The 24,733-nt window shown below is 52.4% G+C and overlaps 1 protein-coding gene across 11 annotated transcripts in view; it reads right to left on the bottom strand.

The window, feature by feature from the left end:
• Positions 1–24,733, bottom strand: part of EPHB1 (EPH receptor B1) — a 321,566-nt gene that overhangs the window by 76,127 nt on the left and 220,706 nt on the right. For 10 of the 11 annotated variants that reach the window (XM_075937229.1, XM_075937227.1, XM_075937225.1 and 7 more), the window contains one exon: positions 3,429–3,584. The exons of the other annotated variant lie outside the window; for it this stretch is intronic. In XM_075937229.1, the coding sequence (XP_075793344.1) occupies positions 3,429–3,584 (156 nt within the window). The remainder of the gene's footprint in view (positions 1–3,428; positions 3,585–24,733) is intronic. 11 annotated transcript variants of the gene reach the window in all.

The raw sequence follows: 24,733 nt of genomic DNA, 5'->3' as shown, positions 1-24,733 counted from the left end.
CAGAGCCCAGACCTCCCCCTACCATTGTGCCCCCGCCCAGCCTCCCTCCCACAACATGGCTCCTGGCCCTGGCCCCCTCCCTGCTCCAGGGTGGTACCCGTAGCCTCCCTTGGTCCTAGAGGTCCGGAGAGCGGGCAGGCAGCGTGACTCCAGCCTGCCCCACTTCTGATGGTCTGGACAGCCCTGGGCGAGTGGGTCTGGGGAACTCGGTTGGAGCATGGGCAGGCCAGATGAGGCATTCTGGGAAGGGAACGCCTCCCCCCGCCTAGGATACCCGCCGCCCGTGCCTATGAGCACACAATGTGCGGGTGGTGCTGAGGTAGTACACCAGCCAACACAAGCATCTACATCCACACGGCATTATTTACTCCTATGATATGTAACCGCTCGGAAACCGAACAGCTGGCACCTCCAATTAGAACATTTGAAAATTAAGCCTTAATTAGAACAAATAAAAATTTACCAAAGGACTTTTTATACCTCACTCTTCTGGTGGTGCCTACTGTAAATCAGCGATGGAACAAGATGCAATAAAAATAGATTTATTTACAATTGTGCTACACACTTAGCACTGCCTCTGCCACTGACAGCCACAGCAACAAAGCAGAATGTGGAAATTAATCCCCTATTTCAGATGCATATTTTTAGACATTCCTCAGTTAGGCATCGCATGAGCAAATACAAGTAAGACTGCAGGATTGTGTGTAGTTATGCTGCGTGCGCGCGCACACACAAACGCACACACACACTGGCTGCATAAGGAAGCACCAGGGGTGAACATTAGTTGTATCGAATCTCTTTTTCCAAGACGTGCCATGTCCAGCATAAACCCACAAAGCAACCGTGCGGTCGCGCCGGAGAAATGTATTTTTCTGACAGCAAACCTGGCATTGAGCAAACTCAGACCAATCAAAAGTTCACTCTGATTAAAGAGCACTAGGCTAGAGAGATGAATCAGAGCTCACGCTGAATATATCTACTACGTGTCTGAGAGCGCTTGTGTGTTTGTCCGTGGGTCTGCCTGTCCGTCTGCTCAGGAACTCCTAAACCGTAAGCACGAGGACCACCCCGATCGGGAAGCAGCTGCCTCTTCTCCTAGCTTAGAGCCAGGCCAGGGTTTGGCTATGCCAGGAAAAGGGTGACGTGTGGACGGGCACCTCCCGTGGAAACAAAAGGCAGGTTGCGGGGACTCTGCTAATCAGTGGGTGGCATGTGAACCTCTCCTGAACGGTGGCACAAATGCCCACTTCAGAAGGAACACGCCCTGCACGTCCTCCTGCGCCCCAATCCCCTCCCCAGGTCACAACGCCCCTTCACCCACGTTCCCTCCCAGCCCCACACTCCTCCTGCGCCCCAATCCCCTCCCCAGGGCACAACCCCCCCTTCACCCACATTCCTCCTGCGCCCCAATCTCCTCCCAGCCCCACACTCCTCCTGCGCCCCAAACCCCTCCCCAGATCACAACCCCCCCTTCACCCAAGTTCCCTCCCAACCCCACACTCCTCCTGTGCCCCAATCCCTTCCCCAGGTCACAACCCCCCTTCACCCACGTTCCCTTCCAGCCCCACACTCCTCCTGCGCCCCAATCCCCTCCCCAGGTCACAACCCCCCCTTCACACACATTCCCTCACAGCCCCACACTCCTCCTGCGCCCCAATCTCCTCCCAGCCCCACACTCCTCCTGCGCCCCAATCCCCTCCCCAGATCACAACCCCCCCTTCACCCAAGTTCCCTCCCAACCCCACACTCCTCCTGTGCCCCGATCCCCTCCCCAGATCACAACCCCCCCTTCACCCACGTTCCCTCCCAGCCCTACACTCCTGCACCCCAATATTTTACCCCCGGCTCCCTTCTGCACCCATTCTCTGTCCCAGACCCCACACTCCCTCCATAGAAAAGTGCAGCCCGTGGCCACTTAGCGAAATCTTGGCGTGGCCCCCAACAGAGATGATAGCCTGGCCCTGGTTTGACAACCCACTGGGAAGGAAAGCTAGGCCAAGCCAGGGCCTGTCGATCTCCACGGCACAGCCAGCCCCTGCCTGACTCCCTCTGCGCAGCAGACCCCAGCGCTGCGGCGGAGACCTGAGGCAGAGGCCCAACCGCTGTGGGCTGGGCTCAGAGGGGTCATGTGACACGGAGCAGTGGGCCACACCAGGTTACTAACAGGTTCGGGGGAGGCCTTTGCATTCCCTGCTTGCTAATTGGCTCGGTTCAGGCTCCGGCCTAAGGCCTCTGACCTCCTTTCAGCTGGGACTGTGGCTGGCGGTGAAGTTTGAAACCAGACGGCCTTTCCGCGCGGAGCTAGCACAGAACCTAGTACGGAGAGCGCTCGGCCACGGCTCCCAGGCCACGCTGATCACGCACATCGGTAATATCCAGAAGGACGATCAACCTTCAGCGACGCCGAAGCTCGCTGCAGCTGCGGACTCGCGCCGGGCTCTTCCTACATCAAGCCGGTTTTTTATAGAGTGACAGACTTAAGATAGCTGCTGCCGTCTTATTTACAATAGACAGCCGAGGAAGATGATTCATTTCGCGCAAAGCCCCGCGGAATACCAATGCTTACCAGCCTCCTTGGCCCTGGAGAAGAATATTCCATCAACGCGACCACGAACAAGACAGCAGCGCAAGATAACCTCCCCTTCTAATTTATCCGGGGGATTATCGGCCTCCAGCCGCAGACACTGCCGCTAAGAAACAGACATTGCTGGGAGACCTTCCAGCTTGTGCTGACTGATGGCTGGCACGGGGGGCGGGGACAAAGCTGCTTCCAGAAGAACCGGGAGCTGAAGCAAGACCACCTGTTCCACCAGCCCAGCGATAAAAGGGTTAGTGTACTATTTAGGGTATCCGGTTTATGGGTGATGCATACCGGCAACGAGTTAACCAGCACCCAGTCTGGCCAGAGCAGCCCCTGCCCGTGGTGCGCTGTGAGCGGGGAGCTGCACCATCTGGGCTGGGAGTTGGCAGCTCCGTGGGGCTGCCAGCCAGCAACCGAGCCCCATGGTTAACCGTGCAACAGACAGAATGATCCCACGGTTAATCGTTTGTACATTTTTACCCCCATAATACTCTGGCTGTTCCGACACCGGGCACCTTTCCATCCCAACAGAAGGTGGTGTCAGATCGGGTGGCACCAGGCGGCTACTGAAGGCTGCTCAGGGGCCTTTGGCTGTCTGGCATCCCCAGCGCTATGCGCTCCCAGCTCGCTGGGAACACAGAGAAGACGCATGCCAGCGTCACCGAGAGGGAACGCTGCGGTCCATCCCTCGCAGCCTGAAGGGCAGAACCCAGTGCAGGTAATTCAGCACAGCCCAGTGATTTAATGAGCCTTCATAATGAAACCACCTTTCCACCTCTGGCCACGGTCTAAGGACACCCTGCAGCTCTCTGCTCCCCAGCGGGGCATGTGGGACCCTCATACTTACTGGTGCAGGCTGCCTCCGGAGGGTCAAAATCAGCCCGGTAGTAGCCGTTGCGGCAGGTGCAGATGGGAGAGGCCTCCGACGTAGAGCGGCTGTTGGTGGGGCACTGGGCACAGGTCCCCACACCCTGGTTGGCCTTAAACATCCCCGCCGGGCAAGCTGGAATAGAAAGAGGAGAGGAGGAAAGGGGTGAGTGCTGAGCCCTGCTGTCCAAAAGGCGCCCCGGGAATTCGGACATCCAAACCCTCATCTCCCGCCACAGCAGGGGAGCCCTGGGTTGATGGCAAAGCTACGACAGCAACTGCAACACAAGAAACGCTGTGCAGGGAGCTCTGGGGACAAGTGGGGAGCAGGGTGGTCCTCCTTAGCCCCCAAGGAGAAAGGATAGAATGGACACCCTGCAGGGGACCCTGAGCCAGGGGAAGGGAACCGTTTACATGAGGGATGCCAGCGTGTACCCATGCACACGGTTAACCGATAAGCTAGGGTTCATCGGTTAACCCTCATGGTTACATGCATGGTCCCCCCCCCTGCCTCTGATACAAAGGCAGTGGGGGCGGGGAGTCAGGAGCTGATGTGTGTGGGGAGCCAGATTTTAATAGAGAGGCAGCAGCGTGGCAGGGAGCAGGAGGCAGGCTGGAGCCCGTGCTCACGAGGAGCTGGCTTAAGAGTTGGCTCCTCGCAAGCACCGGCTCCCACCTGCCCCCCCACGTGTCAATGTGTAACTGCTGAAAAAATCAGCGATTACACGTTTACAAAAATGAACGGATTTTCACATCCCTCGTTTACACATGGAACAATCCCTTTGGTCTGATTGGCTCCTGGCCTCTGAATTTTCAAGCAGCCAAAATGGCCTGAGAGTCCCAGTGTGTAGAGAAGCAGCCGGGGGTGGGGAGGAGAAATGGGGAAAGGAGGACAAGGAAAATGAGGAAGGCCCAAAAGGTCGTTTGCCCCTTTGATCGTTTTGAATTGTAGCGGTCAGCAGTTCCAGCAGCGCATTGAGGGTTCTGTGGGTGTTTTCCATTTCAAGCTTTAGTATTTACGATCAAATGTCGGTATAACAACAACAACAACATATGGGTCATTCCCGCAATGTCACTAACCATCACCTGGGCTAATACACTTCTTGTCCCCCGGCCTCAGTGTTTATTCAGCCAGGATGCAGTAATTAACTCAGAAACAGGGAGTGCCTTCCAGATATCATTACAAGACGACTTTCATCCCTGGCAGGGGGAGGTTTCATTAATCAACCTTCTCTCACTGGGCTGTGATTGCATATCAAATATAAACAAAAGGACAATGAGGGGCATGATCAGACCACTACCAGGGCTGTCGGAAAGTGTCCTGGTTCTACAGACTTCCAGTTCAGGATCTGGCTCTGGAGAGATATTCCCCCCAAGCAAACGAGATCCAAATTAGCATTCGAAGGACATTTACCGTGTCTCCCAAACAATGGACTTAAGAGGCTTTACGCTCCAATGGCAAGAGCTATAGGATCGAAAAGTCACAGATCGGAAATTCAGATGTTCTTCATCTGCCTGAGCTGCAGATCCGATTTAGACAGAGACTTGGAAACTGGACTTTGGACGGTGGGTGACCTTCACTAAAGGGGACCAAAAAGAGTTACGGCTCTGTAATACGCAGGCCTGCCACAGTGGAAACACCTTGCATTGCCTTGAGTTCTGGCCCAAACACACCCTCTCCTTTCCAGTGACCTTGGCTGTGCAGCTTGAGACACAAAATCTCTAGCCAGCTCGGGTCCCGAGCAGACAAATGCTTTGCAAGTGGATGCACTGTGAAAACGCCTGGATTTTGCTGCATTTTCCTGATAGTTCTTTTAAAGCTGGTGCCTGATATTCTAGTGTGCGAATAAATCTTTAGGAGCAAGATAAGAAACGACAGGAACTGCCTGTGTAACCTGGGCCATCTGCTGAGCGCTTGTCAATGGCATCGTCGGAAGCTAAAGTCCCTTGGGAGAATGCTCGGGGGGCTTGATGGGTTCCCGTCACTATTGTTCTCCCAGCTTCAGTGCCCTTGAGTTGCTGTATTCTTCTCTGTTAGCCCCCCATCCCTCTAACACCCCCCCCTTTTTAAGTAACTTTGGGGTGACAGGTGGGTGCTCATTCAGCCTCAACATCCCTGAAAGTCACTAAACATAATTGACAGCCACCCAGGTTGGCTGGTGGCACAGAAACAGGAGGGTTGGGATGGGAAGGAGGAACCGAAGCAAGGGAAAGCAAAGCCATGAGCGAGATTGTTCCTTGTACAACCTGAAGCAGCCCAAACATCCCACCCTCCTCGTGAACGCCTGACATTGCACACCTGACGGATAACCCTCCTCGTGAACGCCTGACATTACAGGCCTGACGGATAACCCTCCTCGTGAATGCCTGACATTGCACACCTGACGGATAACCCTCCTGGTGAACGCCTGACATTACAGGCCTGACGGATAACCCTCCTCGTGAACGCCTGACATTGCACACCTGACGGATAACCTTCCTCATGCATATCTGACATTGTATGCCTGATGGATAACCAGTAACCAGCTGCTCCCACGCCAAGCTTCCATGGCCTAGTGTGGCAATGGGTGACCAAGGCCAACGAGTGGGCCACACGAGCAGCCTCCTTCATCTCAGTGGCCACAGCATTGTCGTAACCAAGATAGTCTCCTGGGACAGGGTAGTTTTGCTAATTGCGCTTGCGTGCCTAGGATCTGCATGTGCCTCCGACTGCATGGTCGCAGCGCTCTGGGTGCAGAGGGAGTGCCCGGCTCTCTCAGCCCACGCTGGGCCCCGGCTTTCTGTGCCTGTCACTCCGGCAATACGGGTCGGAAAACACCTACGTGGATGGAAACCAGCGGAACCCTTGCAACCCCAGCGGTAAAAAAAATGTCTTACAGGCCACACACAGAACGCCGACGGGCCCCATGTGGCCTGCAAGTCGTTCACCTCTGACCTAGTGCCCTGGCTCCCTCTGCACCTGCTGATACTTCCCATCAGCACTGCTAGGAAACCCAACAGCTCCCGGAGTCTGGCTGCACGGGCATGCAAGTTCTGTCCCTCAGGGCATTTCTCTGGGGTGTAAAAGGGAACACTCCCAAGGCCCGATCCAACCCCCCCGGAAGCCTCTGAGCTCTGGGTCAAGCCCTTGATGCCCAGGGATCCTGCGGTGAGGCTGAGCTTAGGAGTCCAGACAGGCCTCTGCGGAACCTCTTTGCGATGCAAGGCTGGAAGGAGGGAAAAGCGTTTAACAGCAGAGCTCATAGCGGGAACTAGCATCGTCTCCTCAGCCAGAAAGAGCTAATGGGCTCAATTAGTCTCTTCAGGAGAGAGCGAGGCCCCTGCGTGACCTGGCTAGAAGCAGCTGGCAACACCGTGCCTCGCTGGACCCTTCCACAAAGGAGCTAAAAGCATCCAAAGATGGCCCCCGCATCGCCGGACGCGGCCACACACTGCCGCTGGTAGGGTTACTTTGCAAAGAAACACGCTCTGTGTTTCACAAACCGGGCAGTGATTGAGATAAGGGAAAGCGTCTCTCATCCCTGGCCGCTGCATCAGGATATGAGGCATCGCGGAGCAGCCCAGAGAAGGAAATGAATCGGCGCAAACAGGAGTAACCACTTCTAGGCAATTTCCTCTGGAGATAGTGGGCCATCTTATCTTTATTTGAGCCCTTTAACCTGTCAGACAAAGCACACAAATGCCTCTCGCTCTCACACTATTTCCAGATAGCCTAGGAAGGCAGGAAGGAATCCCTCCAGCCACCTTGTGATTTCATTACTGGGGACTTTGCCCCCCAAATTCGGCTGGTAACTAACAAAGGAGCAAAGGGGTTTAATGGTCCTTCCTTGCGGCGCAAAGCTCCGAGGGGGAGGTCGGCAGCAAAAGAGGAGGCTTTGCAGTCTCCATTGGCTCTTTGCGCCCTTCCCTGCCATGCGACCCCAGTGTGTCTCCCCCTAGTGACTGCCCCAGGGATAAAGGCAACTGTGTCTGGTCCTTCCTCTCAAGCTGCAACATAGGTCTGCACTGCACTGTGAACCCAACTCCAGACTCAGGTTGGAGTCCAAGCCCTCCTCGCACCCACACACAGATCAGTCTGATTCGGGCCACGGACGCCGCTGGCCTGCAAACTCTCCTGGGGTCAGAGCCGCAGTCGCGCTCAGGTCCTGCCGTTTTGCTGCACCGACACAGCTCAAGCGGCAGCCCTGAGCAGCAGGTCCGCGTTGGGCAGCGTGGATGCGGTGGCATGGTTGTGAGCCCAGCAATCCTAAGGCCAGGTTTACCGTACCATGTGCACACCCAAGTCTGGATTCAGCTACCCTGAGCCCACAAGTGACCCCTGCTTTTAGATCCAGAGTACAAGGGTTCAGCCCCGGCGGGCGATCTGTGCAGAGATCTAAACACACAGTTGTGAGACAGCTGCAGAGCCTGCGCCTGGCGAAGAACGGAGAATAAAACCTGGCATAAAACTGCAGATGTGCTGCTGACACTGCGCCACGTTGGATTGTAACACCACGATGGATGGGGCTTGCTGCCAGAGATGGGACAGAGGAGGCCCAGGAGGGACACCTAGACTAGGGTAACTGGTTAACCAGGTACCCGGTAAGCATCACCCTTACCAGAGGATGCTTACTGGGTAACAGTTAACTGGCGCCTGGAAGCAGCCCCCCTCCACCCACAGCCTGCCATAGCCCTGCCAGCCCCACCATGCCATGGGCCAAGGTGAGAGCTGGCAACCCCACACAGAGCCCCACATGGGGCTGGGAGAGGCAGGCTGGAGTGGTCCCCCCCATGCCGCTTAACTGCTTAACCAGTTAAACCTAAGGTGTGACCAGTTAACTGATTAAATGGGATTTTGCACCCCTAAGCTAGACACATCCAGAATGCAGAAGGACCCTCCCCCCCGGCTGATACGGAGGCCCTGTTTTGAGACAGCACTTTGAGTCAAACTCCTGAGCATCCAGCCATTCCTGTGCACGCTCTACTGATCGGACATTCCACACATTCCCACTCAGGAAGGCAGCTAGAAGAGGTTCCTTCCTAACTCAGCCTCCCTGGCTACCCCGTGAGAGCCCTTTGCAAATTGTCCTCTGGGGTCTGGGCACTGCCCGCTGGGGACCATTTGGGTCAGTGCTGTTCGGCTGCAGAACCACCATAGCCAAAGAGAGGGTGAGCGCCAGTCCGCGTGGAAAACCAGAAATTGCCAGATGTTGCAGACAGTAGCCATTCGACAGCAATTCAACAAAGGGACATGCAAGAGGAGGGATGAGAGCAGCCACTTTGCACAGAACTGCCATTAGCTCGTGGCTGATGAGAGCTAAAAGGAATCAAATGGCAGCCAAAACCGTTATGCTTCCCCCTCGGCCTCCTGGCACGTTGGGTTATTTTTGCTGACGTGCTCACGATAGGATTAGAGCTCTACTCAGTCACAAAGACAGTAACGACTGGCGAGGAATTCACAAGAAACATTGCAACAGCCGGGGCGCATATTCCAGCCAGTCGTTTTATTACTCGTCAGACTGTCCCCAGACCCACTTTCCTCGTCGCTGCAGCGAGCGTTTCGGAAAAGACGCTCTCTCTGTCTTATGGTCAGTCGCGGGTGGGACGACGTGTCAGGGTTCCCCCGACACTGCACCCCCGTCGCAGCAAGAACAGACTCCGCCAGCCGGTGGAATAGAGGGGGTTTATTGCTTCTCCAGGATACAGCACAGCATAAACATGATGTGTCTACAGGAGTCTGGGGCAGGATGCCTCAGACCCCTTGAGATGGGTCCCTGGGACCCTAGATTCCAACCCCTCCTTAGACGGGTTCCTTCATGATTCCAGCCCATGATTGACCCTTCCCCCGAACACTCACTTCCCTAGTTCCCTCGCTGCCCCAACTTGTCTGACCAGTTGGGTCTTTGTCTACCTGACTTAGGCAGCCCCCTTCTGGGCAGTGCTCACAGGAAGAGGCCACGAGGGATCACCCACAGCCCAAGCACAGCAACCAGCAAGGTACTGACACCACATCACCACGTGTGGGTGAGTCAGTGGGGATCACACCTCACAGCGCAGGGTGACACCGGGATACAGGGCAGACAGCTCCCCCCTCCCCCCCACGCCACAGTGGGATGACGATGAGCCACCCGGGTGAAGCAGTTGAGAGAGGCTGATGCATTAGGCAAAGGACTTGCACCTTGTTTCACTGTGAGTGTCTAACCTTCTCCAGCGCCTCCACTTCCCTCCGCGCTGTAGGTCCCCGCATCCCTCTGATGATTGTATTTGCATACTTCTGATTCGCCTCTCGACTGCAAAGAGCTTTCCAGAGCACCCCGCGCTTGGCTTGGCAAATGGTCTAACTCTCGCAGACTGGAAGCACTCGGCAGGAGAGAAGCCGTGGGCAGCTGGCCAAGACCTGGGCTGCCCACGGGGGAGAGCTCGCTCCTAGGCAGAGGGAGAAGCTGCTGTTCCAGATCTGGAGGAGCAGAGATTTGATTTCAACTCTCCCACATCCCACTTGAGTGCCTTAACCACGCGGCTACTGGCTACAGCGAGGCAGGCACCTGTCAATCTGGCTTCATGAGCAACAGCTGGCCTGGCCTGGCCTGGCGAGAGACATTGCACGAAAGGGTTGATGGCTGAATCTCAGGGATAGGTCCAAAAGTCACATTTGTGGATTTGAGCCCTTAGCCCTTCCCCTTTCCTTGGTGTTTCACTCCAGGTGAACAGGCACTTCCTAGCTGGCTTCTGGGAGACCTCTCTTAGGCATGTAGAGTACGTCTAAACTATACCCCTCTGCCGACAGAGGGATGTAGATTAGGCACATCGCTATTGCAAATGAAGTGGGGATTTAAATCCTGTAAACCTCACCGTCTAGATCAATGTCCACAGCATGGATCTTGGGGTAAGTGACGACAAACCCTAAGTCACAGCACACGTATGTGACCGTTCACTGTTCTCTCCTCACCTAGTAGAGCCCCAAAGTCACATTCCCTCAAGGTCATCCCCCAAGGCACTGTCCGTACAGCGCAGGACACGGAGAGCGTAACTTTTGTTTCTTTTCAACATACATCCTCCTGATCACTTCTAGAGCGGCACTTTTTAATTACTCTCCCAGGGAAGCTTTGCTGAAAAAGAGACTTTGCCCTTCTATATTAACTTGCTCTAAAGTTCTCTGGGGATGTGGAGGTGGCATCTTTCTTATCAAATTTGAAAACAGACGCTTACTGCAAAAACGTACAAAACTCCAGCTGGTAATACCCTATTCCCTTTCTCCTGGCCCGAGCCCATGCCCCCTGCTGTAATGTTCTTTATTTGAAAGAAATAAAATCTCTGGCATTTGATCATTTCCATGGTTCTAATATCCCCACAGCGCCAGGGCTAACCATGTTTGCTTTGTCTTGCTGAATGCCGCAGGAAGAATAACCATATTTGATAGGGGCCCACAAAACGTATTTCCTCTCTTTGAACGAGATGAGTTTTCTAGCCATGTCACCTTTTTAATATTCTTATTGGCTTGGCTGGTCCCACCGACACAGCCCACGCCCTCTGTGGGCCCACAAACACATGACTGCACTAATACTTGATCTATGCTTTTCTGCACTTCCCCCAACAGTCGGCTTCTCCATCCTTCTCCTTTCCTTTGACCTTCCTGTGAGCTGACTTCTGGTCCCGCTTCCCAGGCGTGTAGACTTGCCAGGGCTGTCCTGTGGAAGTCACATTCTGCCTGTGCGTGTCTGGAGGCAAGCCGGCGGGGGAGAGGCCTGGTTCTGCGCCGCAGGTTTACGTGTGCACAGCAGGCAAGAGCTGACACAGAAGGATAAGTACAGGGTTGCGTGGAATTATTAGAAATGCATGAACTGTTCCTAGTGATTAGTTTATTCTGCTCATTTTGCTCTTCATGAGCTGTTCACAAACACAGGCTGATTTTTACAAGCCTGTTTGCTATTGCTAATTGTCGGGGCTGACACAGTAAGCCCCCCCCCCTCGCCCCGTGCAGGTGGGGGTGAGGTGCTGCTCCCTACCTGCGCTGGCTATCTGTACGGCAAGCAGCAGCTTCTGGACAGGCAGGGGCAACCAGAAATGGGGGGCTGGGGAGAGCGAGAAGGGAGCTGGGACGGCTGGGGGAGGATAGAAAACCCCACCAGATGGGACCACCCGCCCTGAGCCCCTCCTACCCCAACCCCTACGCTTGCACCCACCACATCCTCAGCCCCTTGCCCTGAGCCCCTCCTCAACCCTTACCCCCCCCCCCCCGTCCTGAAGGACCCAGGCAATACCGGATACGTCTTCTAGTGGATTTATATAGTGGCAGTATGGTCTTAAGTGCCTTATTATCTACTCCTTTCCCAATGGTTCCTACCCTTCTGGTAGCCTCTTGGACTGCCACTGCACATGGAGCAGCTGTTTTCAGAGAACTATCCGCAGTGATGCCAAGATCTTTCTTGGGTGGGAACAGCTGATTTGCCAGCACACTGTATGGGCAGCTGGGCTTATGGCTTCCAATGTGCATTACTTTGCACTTCTCAACCGGGAACTTCATCTGTCAGTTTGTCACCCAGACACTCTACTTCGAGAGTTCCCTTCATCACTGTTCAGAGTCAGCTTTGGACTTTAGCATCTGACGTCATTTTACACTGTCTGCAAATTTTGCCTCCTCGCCCTTCATCACCTTCTCCAGACCATTGATGAATGCATTGTACAGATCCCGTGAAGAAGTCCACTGCCCCTCTCCATTATGAAACCTCGTCACGGATCCCTACCCTTTCTTTCCTGCCTTTTAACCAGTTACTGGTTCAGGAGAGGACCTTCCCTCTTAGCTTAGGTGCTAAGCTAAGGTGAGCTAAGTCCCAAGACAGCTCACTTTGCTGAAGAGACTTGGACATGGGACCTCGGCAAAGACTTTCTAGAACTTCAGGTGCCCGTATGCACTAAAGCACCCTCGTCCCTACGCTTGTTGACCTCCTCAAAGATTCTAGAAGATCGGCGAGGCATGATTTTCCTTTGCGAAACCGTGTTAACTCTTCCCCAACATGTCGCGTTCATTTAGATGGCCGATAATCCTGTTCTTGACTATTGGTTCAACCAATTTGCCTGGTGCTGAAATTATCTTTGCCAGCCTATCGCTGCCAGGATTGCCTCCAGAGTACTTTTTCAATAGGCTATTGGGCAGTCATTTGGAACAGAGGCTGATCTAAGGGATAGTTGATATACCACAGTTAGCAGTTCTGCAATTTCATATTTGAGCTCCTTCAGAACTCTTGTATGAACATCATCGGTCTTGGACTTACTCCGGTTTAATTTGTCTGTTTGCTCCACAGCCTTATCTATAAAAACAACAAGTAGTTCTGAAGAAAAAAAAATAGGGTATGAGCTTTTATAGGTAAGACCCACTTCATCAGACGTTACAGACTCATACGGCTGCCCCCCATGGAACCTTATCTATGAACATCTCAATCTGGGACAGTTCCTCAGCTTTGTAACCTAAAAAGAATGGCTTGAGTATGAGTTGCCACCTTGCATCTTCCTGAAGAGAAGCCCAATGAAAATAATTCATTTTGCTTTTGCATGAGGGCCAGGTCTTCTCTAAGTGCTTCTTTTGCACCTTGCTCATCCAGGGGCCCTACTGAATATTGGGCCGGCTTCCTGGCTTTAATGTACTTCGAAAAAGAATGTCTTAGCTTTCCTACTGTTAGCTAATTGCTCTTCAAATTCTTTCTTGGCTTGCCGTATTGTTCTCTGAGACTTGACTCACAAGAGTTTATGCTTTTCTTTTACATTAGGATTTGACTTCCGATTTTTGAAGTTCACTTGTTTTGCCTCTATTGCCTCTTTTACTCTGTTGTTTATCCACGGTGTCTTTTTTTCCCTCTTTCAACTGTTTTTTCTTATTTTATGTGGAGGCATACCTTTAGTTTGGGCCTCTGTTCGGGTGGTTTAAATAGTCTTTTCATAGTTCGCAGGCATTTTGCACCTTGCCATTGTTCCTTTTAATTTCTATTGAAATAGCTTCCTCATTTTTGTGCAGTTCCCACGGTGGCGAGCTTCTCTGGCATTTCCCCTCCTACAATGATGTTACATGTAAAGCCAGGAGGGGAACTTACAAGGGCTAAGCTGTACTCACCTCTCAGACCAGCTCCTGCGTTTTACTTAGAACTAAATCAGAATTTCCTCTTCCCGAGTGGGTGGCAGGACAAGCAGTCATTTATCATGTCTAGAACATGTCTCTCTGCACGCCTTCCCGAAGGGACATCTAACCAGCCAACATGAAGACAGCTGAAATCCCCCGTTATTATGATGTTTTTTGTCTCTGTAGCCTCTCTAATCTCCCCGAGCATTTCACAATCACTGTCACCATCCTAGTCAGGTGGGTGCTAGTGCGTCCCTGCGGCTGTATTTGTATTGTTCAAATAAGGAATTTCTATCCAGAGCGAGCCTGTGATACCACTGGATTCCTTTGCAGTTTTTACTTTGACGCGATGTTTTCCTAGGAAGCACCACTGGCCCCCCACCATGACCTACTCTCTCATTCCTATATGTTTGGCCATCACCCACTGACTCGCCCCATTCCATCACACCTATTATAGTCTCTTTCAATACTGGCCCAAGTTGAGAGCATGTGTGTGAGGACTATCTGTCCCTCACGCTCCCTCCCAAGCCTCCCTGGTACGAGAGCAGAACTCCTCTTCCCTCAGCAGAACTGTCGGTGATGGGGAGCCATTTCTGCCCACCCCTGAGCAACCTGGAGCGGCTGGCGTAAATGTGAGCTATGGTCTCCCTCTCCGGGTGAGGCTGCGGCATCTGAACCACCAGCTCACCTCAGCGGGCAGCCTCCTGGGCTTCCCCCTGCTCTGTAATTAGCAGCAATGAGTCATGCCACACACTGGCCAGGCCCAGCTGTGCTCTCGGGGACAATTAGGCTGCTATTGTTGCACAGCAGAATGTCCCAGGAAAGCTTTTCACTGCAGGCGCCTCTGAGGGCGAGGAATCATTTCTCCCTACCCTCGCTGCTTCCCCGCCTCCCCCTTCAGCGGCTCACATTCTGCGCTGAGGAGCAGCCGAGGTCACGGACTCCGTTTGGGTAGCAGCGGGGGCAGGTAATTCACAGGGGAGGGGTGGCCCTTCTGCAGCAACAGCCAGGGAGCAAAGGTAAAACCATCTGTCTGACAGCTCCATCACCCCTGTGCTTGGTGTGAAAACCTCCTTGGACAGCCGGCTTACCAGCCTGCTCCTCAGCACCAGGGCTCACACTGAAAATGGCCTTGGCCAGAAATGGTACATACCTTGGGCGGTTCTCTACTTGGTCGCTCTTGCTACATGACCCCTTCCGCCGTCTTCCAGACTCTCCTGAGCGTCAGGGAGCAAGAAGAGCAGCTTATCGAAATACTGCCACACTGAAGGGGTTGGCCTCCCCTGGATTTCTCCCCCCACCCCTTTCCCTCCATGATATCCGACCTACCGCTAGTCCTGCTGTGAACTACTGGAGCGACAAACACCTCAGCTGGGTGGAAAACGGGAGTTGTTCCAGCAGAATAATTGACCTTTTTTTAACTTTTTGTTAAAAAAAACAATTTTCTGTAAACTAAAACTGGTGATTTTTGAACAAAAGCTGAAAATGTTGGGATAAAAACTGGAAAAAAAAAACATGGTCCGTTTTCCAACCCTCAAAAAATGAAAATTGTGACGTGATGATGATGACGCCGTGTGAAAATTAATTGAGTCAAAAACCCAACTTTTGGCTGAAAAAAGGTTTCAAGCAGAAAGTTGCAGGGCTGCCCTTTGCATGGTGTTTCTTCGCAACTGCGCACTTTTTACCCTGACGTCACTGGGGCCTGGGGAGCGGACTGTAATGGGGTGGAGAAGCTTTGTGTGATCTTGCACGAGAAAGATGAGAAACACCCACCAGGATGGTGTTCTCTCTGGCACTGAGACACTGGTGACGTTCGGGGTGCACCATGAAGCATGCCAGTGGGAAATGGGATTTTCAAAGGGGCCTACATATACCCATACCCCATTCATTCTCAATGGGTGCCTAACTCCGTTAGACTCTTCTGAAAATCCCGGGGGCAAGGATCAGGCAGAAGAGGCAAGAACATCCCTGGCTTGCATGGAGGGAGTAGTAAGGAGATGGGAGCAGGGCTGTGCCTCTCCTGCATCAGCCAGAATTGCTGGTCAGCCACACAGGTCCAAGGGATGGGGAGGCTGTAGCAAATGAGGCCGCGCTCACTGCAAGATAGAAAACCCACAGGGCGGGCAGCCTACCGCTGGGCCACTTGGCCTTCCTGCGCACCCGTCTGAACACCTCGGGGTATAGAAACGAGTGGCAAATGGGAAGCACATGAATATCCGGGAGCAGCGAGAAGCTGCCTTCTCATCCTGGCCAGGCTGGGGTGGGCTAGGAGAAGAGCCTGTCCCTGTCTAGTTCCACTGCGTGGCCTGTGTTGCATTGTGCAAACTGCGTTGCGTTGTGCTAACTGCGGCTTGCAGGGCCACCCCCTCCTTGCGCATTATGAATACAGATAAAGGGCAGCAACCCCCCAGGAAATCCCTTTGCCGTCTCTCATCAGGGGCCCAGTGCTGGGCCAACACCCGGCAATGGTGAGGTCTCTAGCGTGGCCAAGGCGTGGAAGGTAAGTGGTGGCGGTAGGCTTGGTGGCAGAGCGGGGGGACAGGGCTGCATGGTGGCTGCTCAGCTGCTCCCGGTTCCAGCTGTGGCACACGGGGCAGTTACCCAACACGTGGCCCTACCCCAGGAGCAGCTGAGCACCCACCACGCAACCCTGGTCACAGCTTCAACCCTGCACGGCGGCTGGCGGGAACCCGCAGCTAGCCCCATGGGGAGCAGCCGCTGCACGGCAAACAGGCTGCCCTGGAATCAGCGTTCCCTGGGGGGCAGGTCACCCCTTCTCCCCACGAGGTAGGGACCCTGCCTGGGAGCAGGGTTTGAGGTCCCAGCAAGGGGGGGCCTGCGCTGGGAGAGTCTCTCAGGGAGCAGCGACCCATCCGACCAGAGCACTTGGCCTCACTCGTGGTGCGCAGGACAGAAGTCACTCCACTCACGGATGGACAACCTTAGTGGGAAGCCTGGTCTCTGCTGCCGGCGGTATCATGGGGGGCGCAAAGGAGCCTGCAACAGCTGTCGCATAAATACAGACTCTCCCAGGCAATGGTTGTGATTTCCCCATCTTCAAAGGGCAGCAGAGGGCTGTGTTTCCCCGGGCCGCTTTCATCTCCCTCATTATTTTTCTGAGAGAACAGCAGAAACGAGAGTGGGCGCTGATTGGTTAAGGTTTAATTGGAACACTAGGAAGCGCTTCTCTGATTCCTCACAATTACCCCCCCCCCCCCCCCCGGGTTTTTTTTTTTTTTTTTTTTTTTAACTTCTACTCTTTCATGATTTGAGTCCCTTTTATTTCAGGCCAACTGCTTCCTCCTCCCCCTCGTCTCTGGATGCTAGCGCGACAGCACCACGCGCCGCAGGCAGCTGGTAACGGGAACAGGCCTCCGATGGGCAGGCCTGGCCGGGGATTATGGCCCAACGCAAGGGCTCCGCAAACATTTCATTCCTGAGTTACTTCTCTGACCCGACGGGGACAGATCTCTCACTTGTGCTTTGTATTCCTGGCTCGAGCAACAGGGTGTTTGTGTGTGAGAGAGATAGGGTGTGAGTGTGTGTGTGTGTGTGTGTGTGTAAGAGCGACAGAGAGAGAGAAAGATAGGGTGTGTGTGAGTGTGAGAAAGCAATAGCGACAGAGAGAGATAGGGTGTGTGTGTGTGAGTGTGTGAGAGAGAGAGATTGGGTGTGTATGTGAGAGTGTATGTGTGAGCGATAGCGAGAGAGAGAAAGATAGGGTGTGTGTGTGTGTGTGTGTGTGTGTGGGAGCGAGAGAGAGAGATGAGTGTGAGAGATAGGGTGTGTATATGTGTGTGTGAGGGAGAGAGAGAGAGCGCTTTGTGAGATAGGGGTGTGTATGTGTGTGGAATGAACAAATAGAAGCTGCAGCAACTGGATAAGAGGCACGTGCTAGATTCATGACACACACAAGTGTGTGGCAGGATCGGGTCCAGATGACGCACTCATTTTTTAGTGAGCAGCTTCTGTTCACCCTAAAAGCAAGGCCTTTCCCTTCTGTACTGGCCGGTCGGCTTCCCCTTCTGAATCCTGCCACGAGCGAGGGACAAGGCAGGCTGGGGAATAGCGCCAGGGACTGTCCCAAGAGACGTTCCGGACGCCAGCTTCCACCGATCAGATCCGTGTCCAGCCCCTGACATGCGGGATCAGGGCATGACCAGCTCCAATTTTCCGGCCAGAATTGAAATCTTTACTGCTGCTGTATGGCTCTCCATGTCTCATTAGCCTGCACAAGACCTGAGGCTGTGAGAATAGCCGCCCAAGCCACCTCCCTATTTTTCACGCTTCTGTTCGGCAGGTGCGAAGGGCCAGGAACTCTGAGGAGAGAGGGGAAACTTCTGAGGCGAAGGAGTCTCTGACTCCTGGCCCTTACGTGGCCATCGAGTGAAACCTACCCCTAAACTGCCTTGGCTTCGGACTGCTCCAAAACACCCCTGAACACAGCAAAAGGCGGGGGTAGGGTTGTCCAAGTACATCCGATTCAAACAATACGAGGGCTGCATTACGTCTCATGGAAAATGCCAGAGAGCGTAGTGACGGCCAGCAAACAGTAGCGCAGCCGGCCTCATTCTCCGCTCCATGTGGGTTCGTTGCCTTGCTCTTCTTCCAGCACAGGCCGCCCGTCTGTCACAATTACACAGCCATGGCAGACGACTGTTAGCTCCCCCCAAATCTGTCCTACCCCTGCTCTGCAGAGCTGCACCTCCCAATATGGAGGGGGACGTGTGGTCATGGCTGTCCCTTCCTCATCCTAAGTGATGCAGCTTCTGCTCCTGGGCACAACTGGCCGTTTTACTAGCGGGGCAGTAACAGGGAGATGAAGTAACCTGACCACGGCTTTTCTGCCTTCCGCACGCTCTAAGGGAATGTCTACACTGCATTCCTCTTTCGAGAGAGGAATGAAAATGCAGTTGAGCGAAATTGCAAATGAAGCGCGGATTTGAATTTCCCATGCTTCATTTGCATAATCGTGTCCAGGAGCTATTTCGAAATAGCGTTTCTTTTTTCGAAATACGGTATCTAGACCTGGTTATTTCGAAAGAAGGGTTTTCTTTCAAAATAACCGCATCTAGACAGCGGTTCTTTTTTCAAAACAGGGAATTTCAAAATAGCGCCCAGATGCGATGATGCAAATGAAGTGCGGGAAAGTCAAATCAGCACTTCATTTGCAATTTCGCTCAGCTGCATTTGCACTCCTCTCTCGAAAGAGGAATGCAGTGTAGACATTCCCTGAATGTCTAACAGTCAGCCAAAGGGGCGCAGGGAGCCAGCAGCATCTACTGAGACCTCGCCTCCTGCAGAGTCACCGAATGCTGGAAAGGAAACACTTTGTTCTGCTAATGTCTTGTGTTTCCTCAGTACCTGGCCTCTGTGGGCAATGATTTCAGGGGGAGTTTATCAGAGTGGAACCCAAGGTAGGTGCTTGGCCCCCAAGGAAGACGCTCTAAACCCAAGGAAGACGCTCCGAACCCAAGGATAGGGCTCTGAACCCAAAGAAGATGCTCCGAACCCGAGGAAGGGGCTTCATTTTCATGGGCCCTTTACGGCCTAATTTTATTTGTGCAGAGCATGCGATGGAGACCAGACCCTCACAACAGGCGTCATGGCCTGCACGTCTGATGCTCCACAAGCGATGCTCTCCCAGCTTGTGACCGAGAAGTGCACATCACAGTGAAGGAGGGGGTTCTGTGTTTCTCGCTAGCAGAGCCCTAAGGAACAGCAGGCTGTAGCAAACCTGTAGGAGGTATCGACGCTCTATCGCAGCGCGGGGAGTTAATCCCTCTTAAATCATTAGGGCTCATTTGATTTTCCAAATGCTCCGTTTCCATCGTAATGAAGCATTCACATTAAATAATAGATGTGCACGGGGTTGGAGAGCACGGAGTGGGCTTGCAACATTATCCCTTTTAGAAACAAAGTGCTTTGCTCCGAGCACTGACGCTAACCCACGAGCCCATCAGAGCCAGGCGCAGCCCCCGTGAAACCTCAGAGTTGAACAAGGGCCCTTCTCTTTCCCTCCTCCATAGCTGAGCACGAGCGCTTCACAACAGTATCCCTTGCATCCCGGCTTGCCTCAGTGTACCTGCATTGTCCATAGTGACATTGCATCATGTGTGTTATGTTCACAACAGCCAAAGCAATGAGATTAAAAGCCTCAAGACTTTTTCTGGAAGGTTACAGTCACCTCGCTCCTAGAATCCAGAATGAGAACACACACACAGTAACCCCTTTCCTTTCCCTTCTTTTTCCCCTTCAACTCCAGTCATCTGAAGAAGTGGGCTGTGTCCATGAAAGCTCGTGACACCATCTGCATGTTTTGTTAGTCTCTAAGGTGCTGCAGGACTAGCCCTTGTTTTTTCAGTTTTCCCAGTTACAGACCAACACGGCTCCGCCTCTGAGACTTTTGAACCCAGGAACCAAAACCAGAGAGAGACAAAGCAGACTGTTCCCTAAGGCAGCGAAGCACCACGCCCTCTGCCTCATTCGAGGCTGGGTTTTCACTCATTGTAAGCTTCCCTGCAGAGGTCTCCACCTTGCAAGGGGGAGGCCAATGACAGCCTCCAATCCCAACACAGCTTTCAACACACTACAATATGCATATGCAACCCACCGAGGAATGTGTTACGGGTCCCCTTCTGAAACGGATCTGCAGAGGGCAGGAGTTTGTTTCCGGATGCACTGGTGGACCTAGCTTTGCAGTTCAAGGGGTAGAAGCTTTTATATCTGGAGGTGCAAGCCACTGTATGTTGGCCAAGATGGCTGCCATTACACACCCGTCAAATCTCTCGCGCACTGTGAAGAACAAAGAGAAAACCAAGCAGGAATATCTGGCAGGAATTAATTTCTCCAAAATCTACCACTGATTTTTTGTGTACAATGGACCTGCTTTTCCAGTTTTGAGGTGGCCATTCCTGCACAAAGAAGGGCAAAATGAAATGAAAGGCTACCACTCTAATCTGATAGCATTTTACACCTTTCATTTTCAATTCATGGTGCAGGGCAATGACAAATCAGGCTCAAAGGGTTTTGATACATTTCGGCAACCGAGGCCTCGTCTACACGCTCCACCAAAGAGTGCCCCGCCACGTTCGATCGTCCAGAGTTCGATTCAGCAGGTCTAGTTCAGACTTGCTAAACAGAACGCAGAAGGCGCCCCAGCTGGCATCCGGTCCTCCTGCTTTTCCTTCTGTAGTGTACATGGCTGGGGCTGTGACCCTCAAACCAAGCTGCCGGGTCTAGTGTAGACGTGGCCTAGTTGTCAGCGAGACCTGACGTATGCGGTTCTGTTGGATGCCTGCCACCTGGAAATTGCAGCAGCCAATCAGATCTCTCTTGGCCCCAATACTCACTAACGGATGCATTGTAAGATGCTCTAGTTTATGTCACAGAAAACTTGCTATCCCAAACATAGAACTTAGCACTACATCTGTGTACTCTGTGATTCACAGGCTTTTAGGTTATGTTGATTACCAGAAGCTATTTCCATTGGAAAGTTTGGAACTGAGAACTATTTTGCTATATAATTGCAAACAGTGTTGGTCTCATTGAATCTCGTTTCCATATTTCAGCAACACATACACAGAAACTCATAAGATAAACATGAGATTCTGAGTGTCTGGGTTTGTATCCTAAAGGCTAGAGTCTGCATTTATCTGAGATACATAAAAGGAGGAGGGCCCTGACTTTTAGTAGTGCAGCAAATTAATTACACTAGCCATTCACCTCTAGAGAAATAGGTTCAAATCTGCCTTGGGATGCCAGGGAATTAACGGCCCCTCAGCCTGGTCCCCAATGGTTTATTCGTATTAAAAACAATGTAAAATAAAGACGATTTTCGTATTTTCTTCCTCATTCCACAGTGTGTGAAATGAATTCATCTGGAAAGTCTTCAGCAGAGATGTCAAAGGAGCCTAAGGAAGAGGCATGACCAGGACAATTAAAGTCCAAGGGATTTGGGCACCCTGGCTCTTTTTAGCTGCTATTGGAAATTGCATCCCTCACCCACTAATATTGTGCTCACCTGTGACAGATCCAGGCCTGTCTATGATTAAAAATCTATTGACCGCAAGGTTCCCTTACAAAGTGTGAGTCAAAAAATAACGGGCGTGTGAACCTTGCCGGTGGTGCGGTCAAGCACTCAGAGGAAGAGAATTCCAATAGGTGGTGGTGGTGGTGGGAGGGGGGGTGTTCAGATACACTGACTCAGCCATGCTGCAAATCCGGCATATTGATCAGACTCCAACCCATGTAAAATGCCACGGCCTATGTGAAACAACAGAAGCACCACTCAAGAAGTGCTCCATCTTCCCCAGCTGGCCAAAGTCCTGCCAGGGTGACGCTGGACTTCAGAATCCCCTGCCCTTGGAGAGCTTGAGCTCCTGGCTCTCATGTTGCCCGTTTGATGTCTGGGGAATGGGCACATTTAAGGAGCAGGGCAGAAGTGGGGAGAAACTTCTGCTGCTGGACTGCACCGTCCACAACCCCCCTCCTGGCTTTGCCAGCAGAGTTTGCAAGCCCCTTGCTTCGCCTCATTTCAGGACACTGCATTTCACCACACCATTTACGTAGTTTTTCCCCTGTCGTTTAGGGTATTAAGGACAACGCCTCCCTAGGGCACAAGTCAAAGAGCCGCACTATCGTTTGTTAGAACCAGGATGTCTTTGAATCAACAGGAAAGCGATTATGGCCGGTTTCTGAAGACCCTCAGCTCCTACTGGCTTCAATGGGAGTTAAAGGCGCTATGGTTTGCGTGTGCAGAAAACACACAGAGAGGTTTAAAAAACACATGCACGCCCTTGCTGAAAGGTTGCTACGTTATGCTTCCTTATGTTTTAGAATTCAAAATTTCATCACATATGAACTCATACCTTGGGCTCTCTGCCCTGAATCCTGCACTCTCCAATCCTCTGCTCTGAGCCCCTCCCCACCGAAATCTGAGCCCCCATCCTCTGCCCTGAGCCCCCACCCCAACACCCTGAAACTTTTGTCTCTCAACAAGCTCTGTCTAATGTTGGAATCACTTTCCTTCTTTTACTAATACAAACTTTTTTCCCTTCATTTTTGAAAAATACAATAGTTTGCCTAAAGCAGGTGCATCTTCCTTTTGTTGTTCAAGCAAACACTTCACTTCGAGACCCGAGCGGCGCCGGGTACTTCTGCCAGTTGGGTCAGAAAGCACAGCCGGCGAGAGTGCTTCTGTTGGTGGGACAAGGCTGTCATGCAGATACCAACATAATACGGTCGGCATAAGCCGTCTGCGTTGACCTAACCATGGAGCGTGGCCCAGGCCTGAGACACCTTCCAAGTATCAAGACAATGACTGAATCCTCCACTTGGTACTGAGAATGGGCCCAGAGAAAAAAAATCCAAACACTGGAGAGCAAAATGACCATGCAAGAGCTGCCGGGAACAGAAAAGCTTTGCACTTGGCTTGGAAAAGGCCTGCAGCAAACGCTCCCCCATCTCAAATCAGAGGATTAGAGCACCTCACCGATACAAGACCTGAATATCTAAAACCCCTGGATATTTCTGAGGCTCACAGCGCCAGTTTTGCATGTCGTCCTCCTCTTAGCGACAAGGTCCAGATTAAGTACCAATCTGGGCTTTGCTTAATTTTTTTTTATGCCTGTGGGAATTTTGAAGCTATAAATAGGAAACCTGCCCCAGCTCTGTTTGCAGGGGGGAGAGACGGGGAGATTACCTGCATCCAAAGCCGGCTGGCCATCATACCGAGCGCTGGGGAAGATTATACTGCTGGGTTCTGCCAACTCAGTAGAAACAGGAAAACTAATTTTGCCCTCAAATACATTCAATCAAAACTCATTTCTCAAGGTCACTTGAGCAAAACGGCACATGCTGCTTTGCTCTGGCTTTTGTCTTTGAAAGAAAAAACAACGGTGCCTGGTCACACTCAGCTGCTCCTGCCCCGCATCCCACGCCTGGGGCAGTCACAGGGAAGCACGTGCCGCGAGACCAGCACGTGGTGCACCAGAATTACTATCAAACCAGTCTAGAGAGGCGTGGACTATTATCCACTCTGAGGTGCCTCTGTTGCCCAGTGGCAGGTCTCCACCTCAGCAGCAGACTTCTTCCAACCTGGCCCAATTCAAACCCTTATTTCTCCCCCCAGTTTGACCAGAGGGCAATAGGAACACCTAGCTATGCTACAACCCCCCTGGGCCTCCCACCAGTGGGTCCACACTGATCATAGAATCATAAAACCCCGGGGCTGGCAGGGACCTCAGGAGTCATCGAGTCCAGCCCCCTGCCCAAAACAGGACCAACCCCTACTCAATCATCCCAGCCAGGGCTTTATCAAGCCGGGACTTCAAAATCTCTAGGGACAGAGATTCCACCAGCTCCCTGGGAAACCCATCCCAGTGCTTCCCCACCCTCCTAGGGAAAATAGTTTTTCCTAATATCCAACCTAGACCTCCCCCACTTTAACTTGAGACCATTGCTCCTTGTTCTGCCATCCGTCACCACTGAGACTGGATTTTCTTCATCCTCCTTGGAACCTCCCTTCAGGGAGTTGAAGGCTGCTATCAAATCCCCCCCTCAACCTTCTCTTCTGTAGACTAAACAAGCCCAAATCCCTCAGCCTCTCCTTGTAAGTCAATAGTACATCCCTTCCCCCCGGTAGAGAAGGCTCAGGAGAACTAAGGGACACATTGTTATAGACTTTCAAAACAATGAGCAGTCCTGTGGCACCTTAGAGACCAACAAAAATATGTATAGGATCATGAGGTTGAGTCAAGCTCATCTGAAGAAGGGGGGTTTGCCCACAAAATCTCTCGACACTATATACCTGATTTGTTACTGTAAGGTGCCATGGGACTGCCCACTTTTAAGGTTACAGACTAACATGGTTCCCCCTCTGTGACTGGTATAGACTTTATTAGAGGCTAATGTTCACTTGGTACCATCACAAGGCACAATAGGAATGGGGTTTTTCCCTCTTTCATCTTCATGCTGAGATTTTAGCTCTTCCCCCAGGGAAAGAAGCATCGGAAATAGAGTAAAGGATTCGGGGGGAAGGGGGAAGCCTGCAACTTTTTTCTACCTCTTTCAGTGTCACCAATTAAATACTAGATAATTCAGTGCACTTCTGCAAGCTGTCTCATGGGGATGTAAAATGTGGTTGCCCGGCAACAGCAATGATTGGCATCTGGTCTCACTAGCTGTTCTACTAC

This window comes from Pelodiscus sinensis, chromosome 10 (genome assembly GCF_049634645.1).
Source record: "Pelodiscus sinensis isolate JC-2024 chromosome 10, ASM4963464v1, whole genome shotgun sequence".
Taxonomy (NCBI): Eukaryota; Metazoa; Chordata; order Testudines; family Trionychidae; genus Pelodiscus; species Pelodiscus sinensis.
Note: the sequence above shows the minus strand (reverse complement) of the source record. Positions and strands in the feature narration are given on the sequence as shown.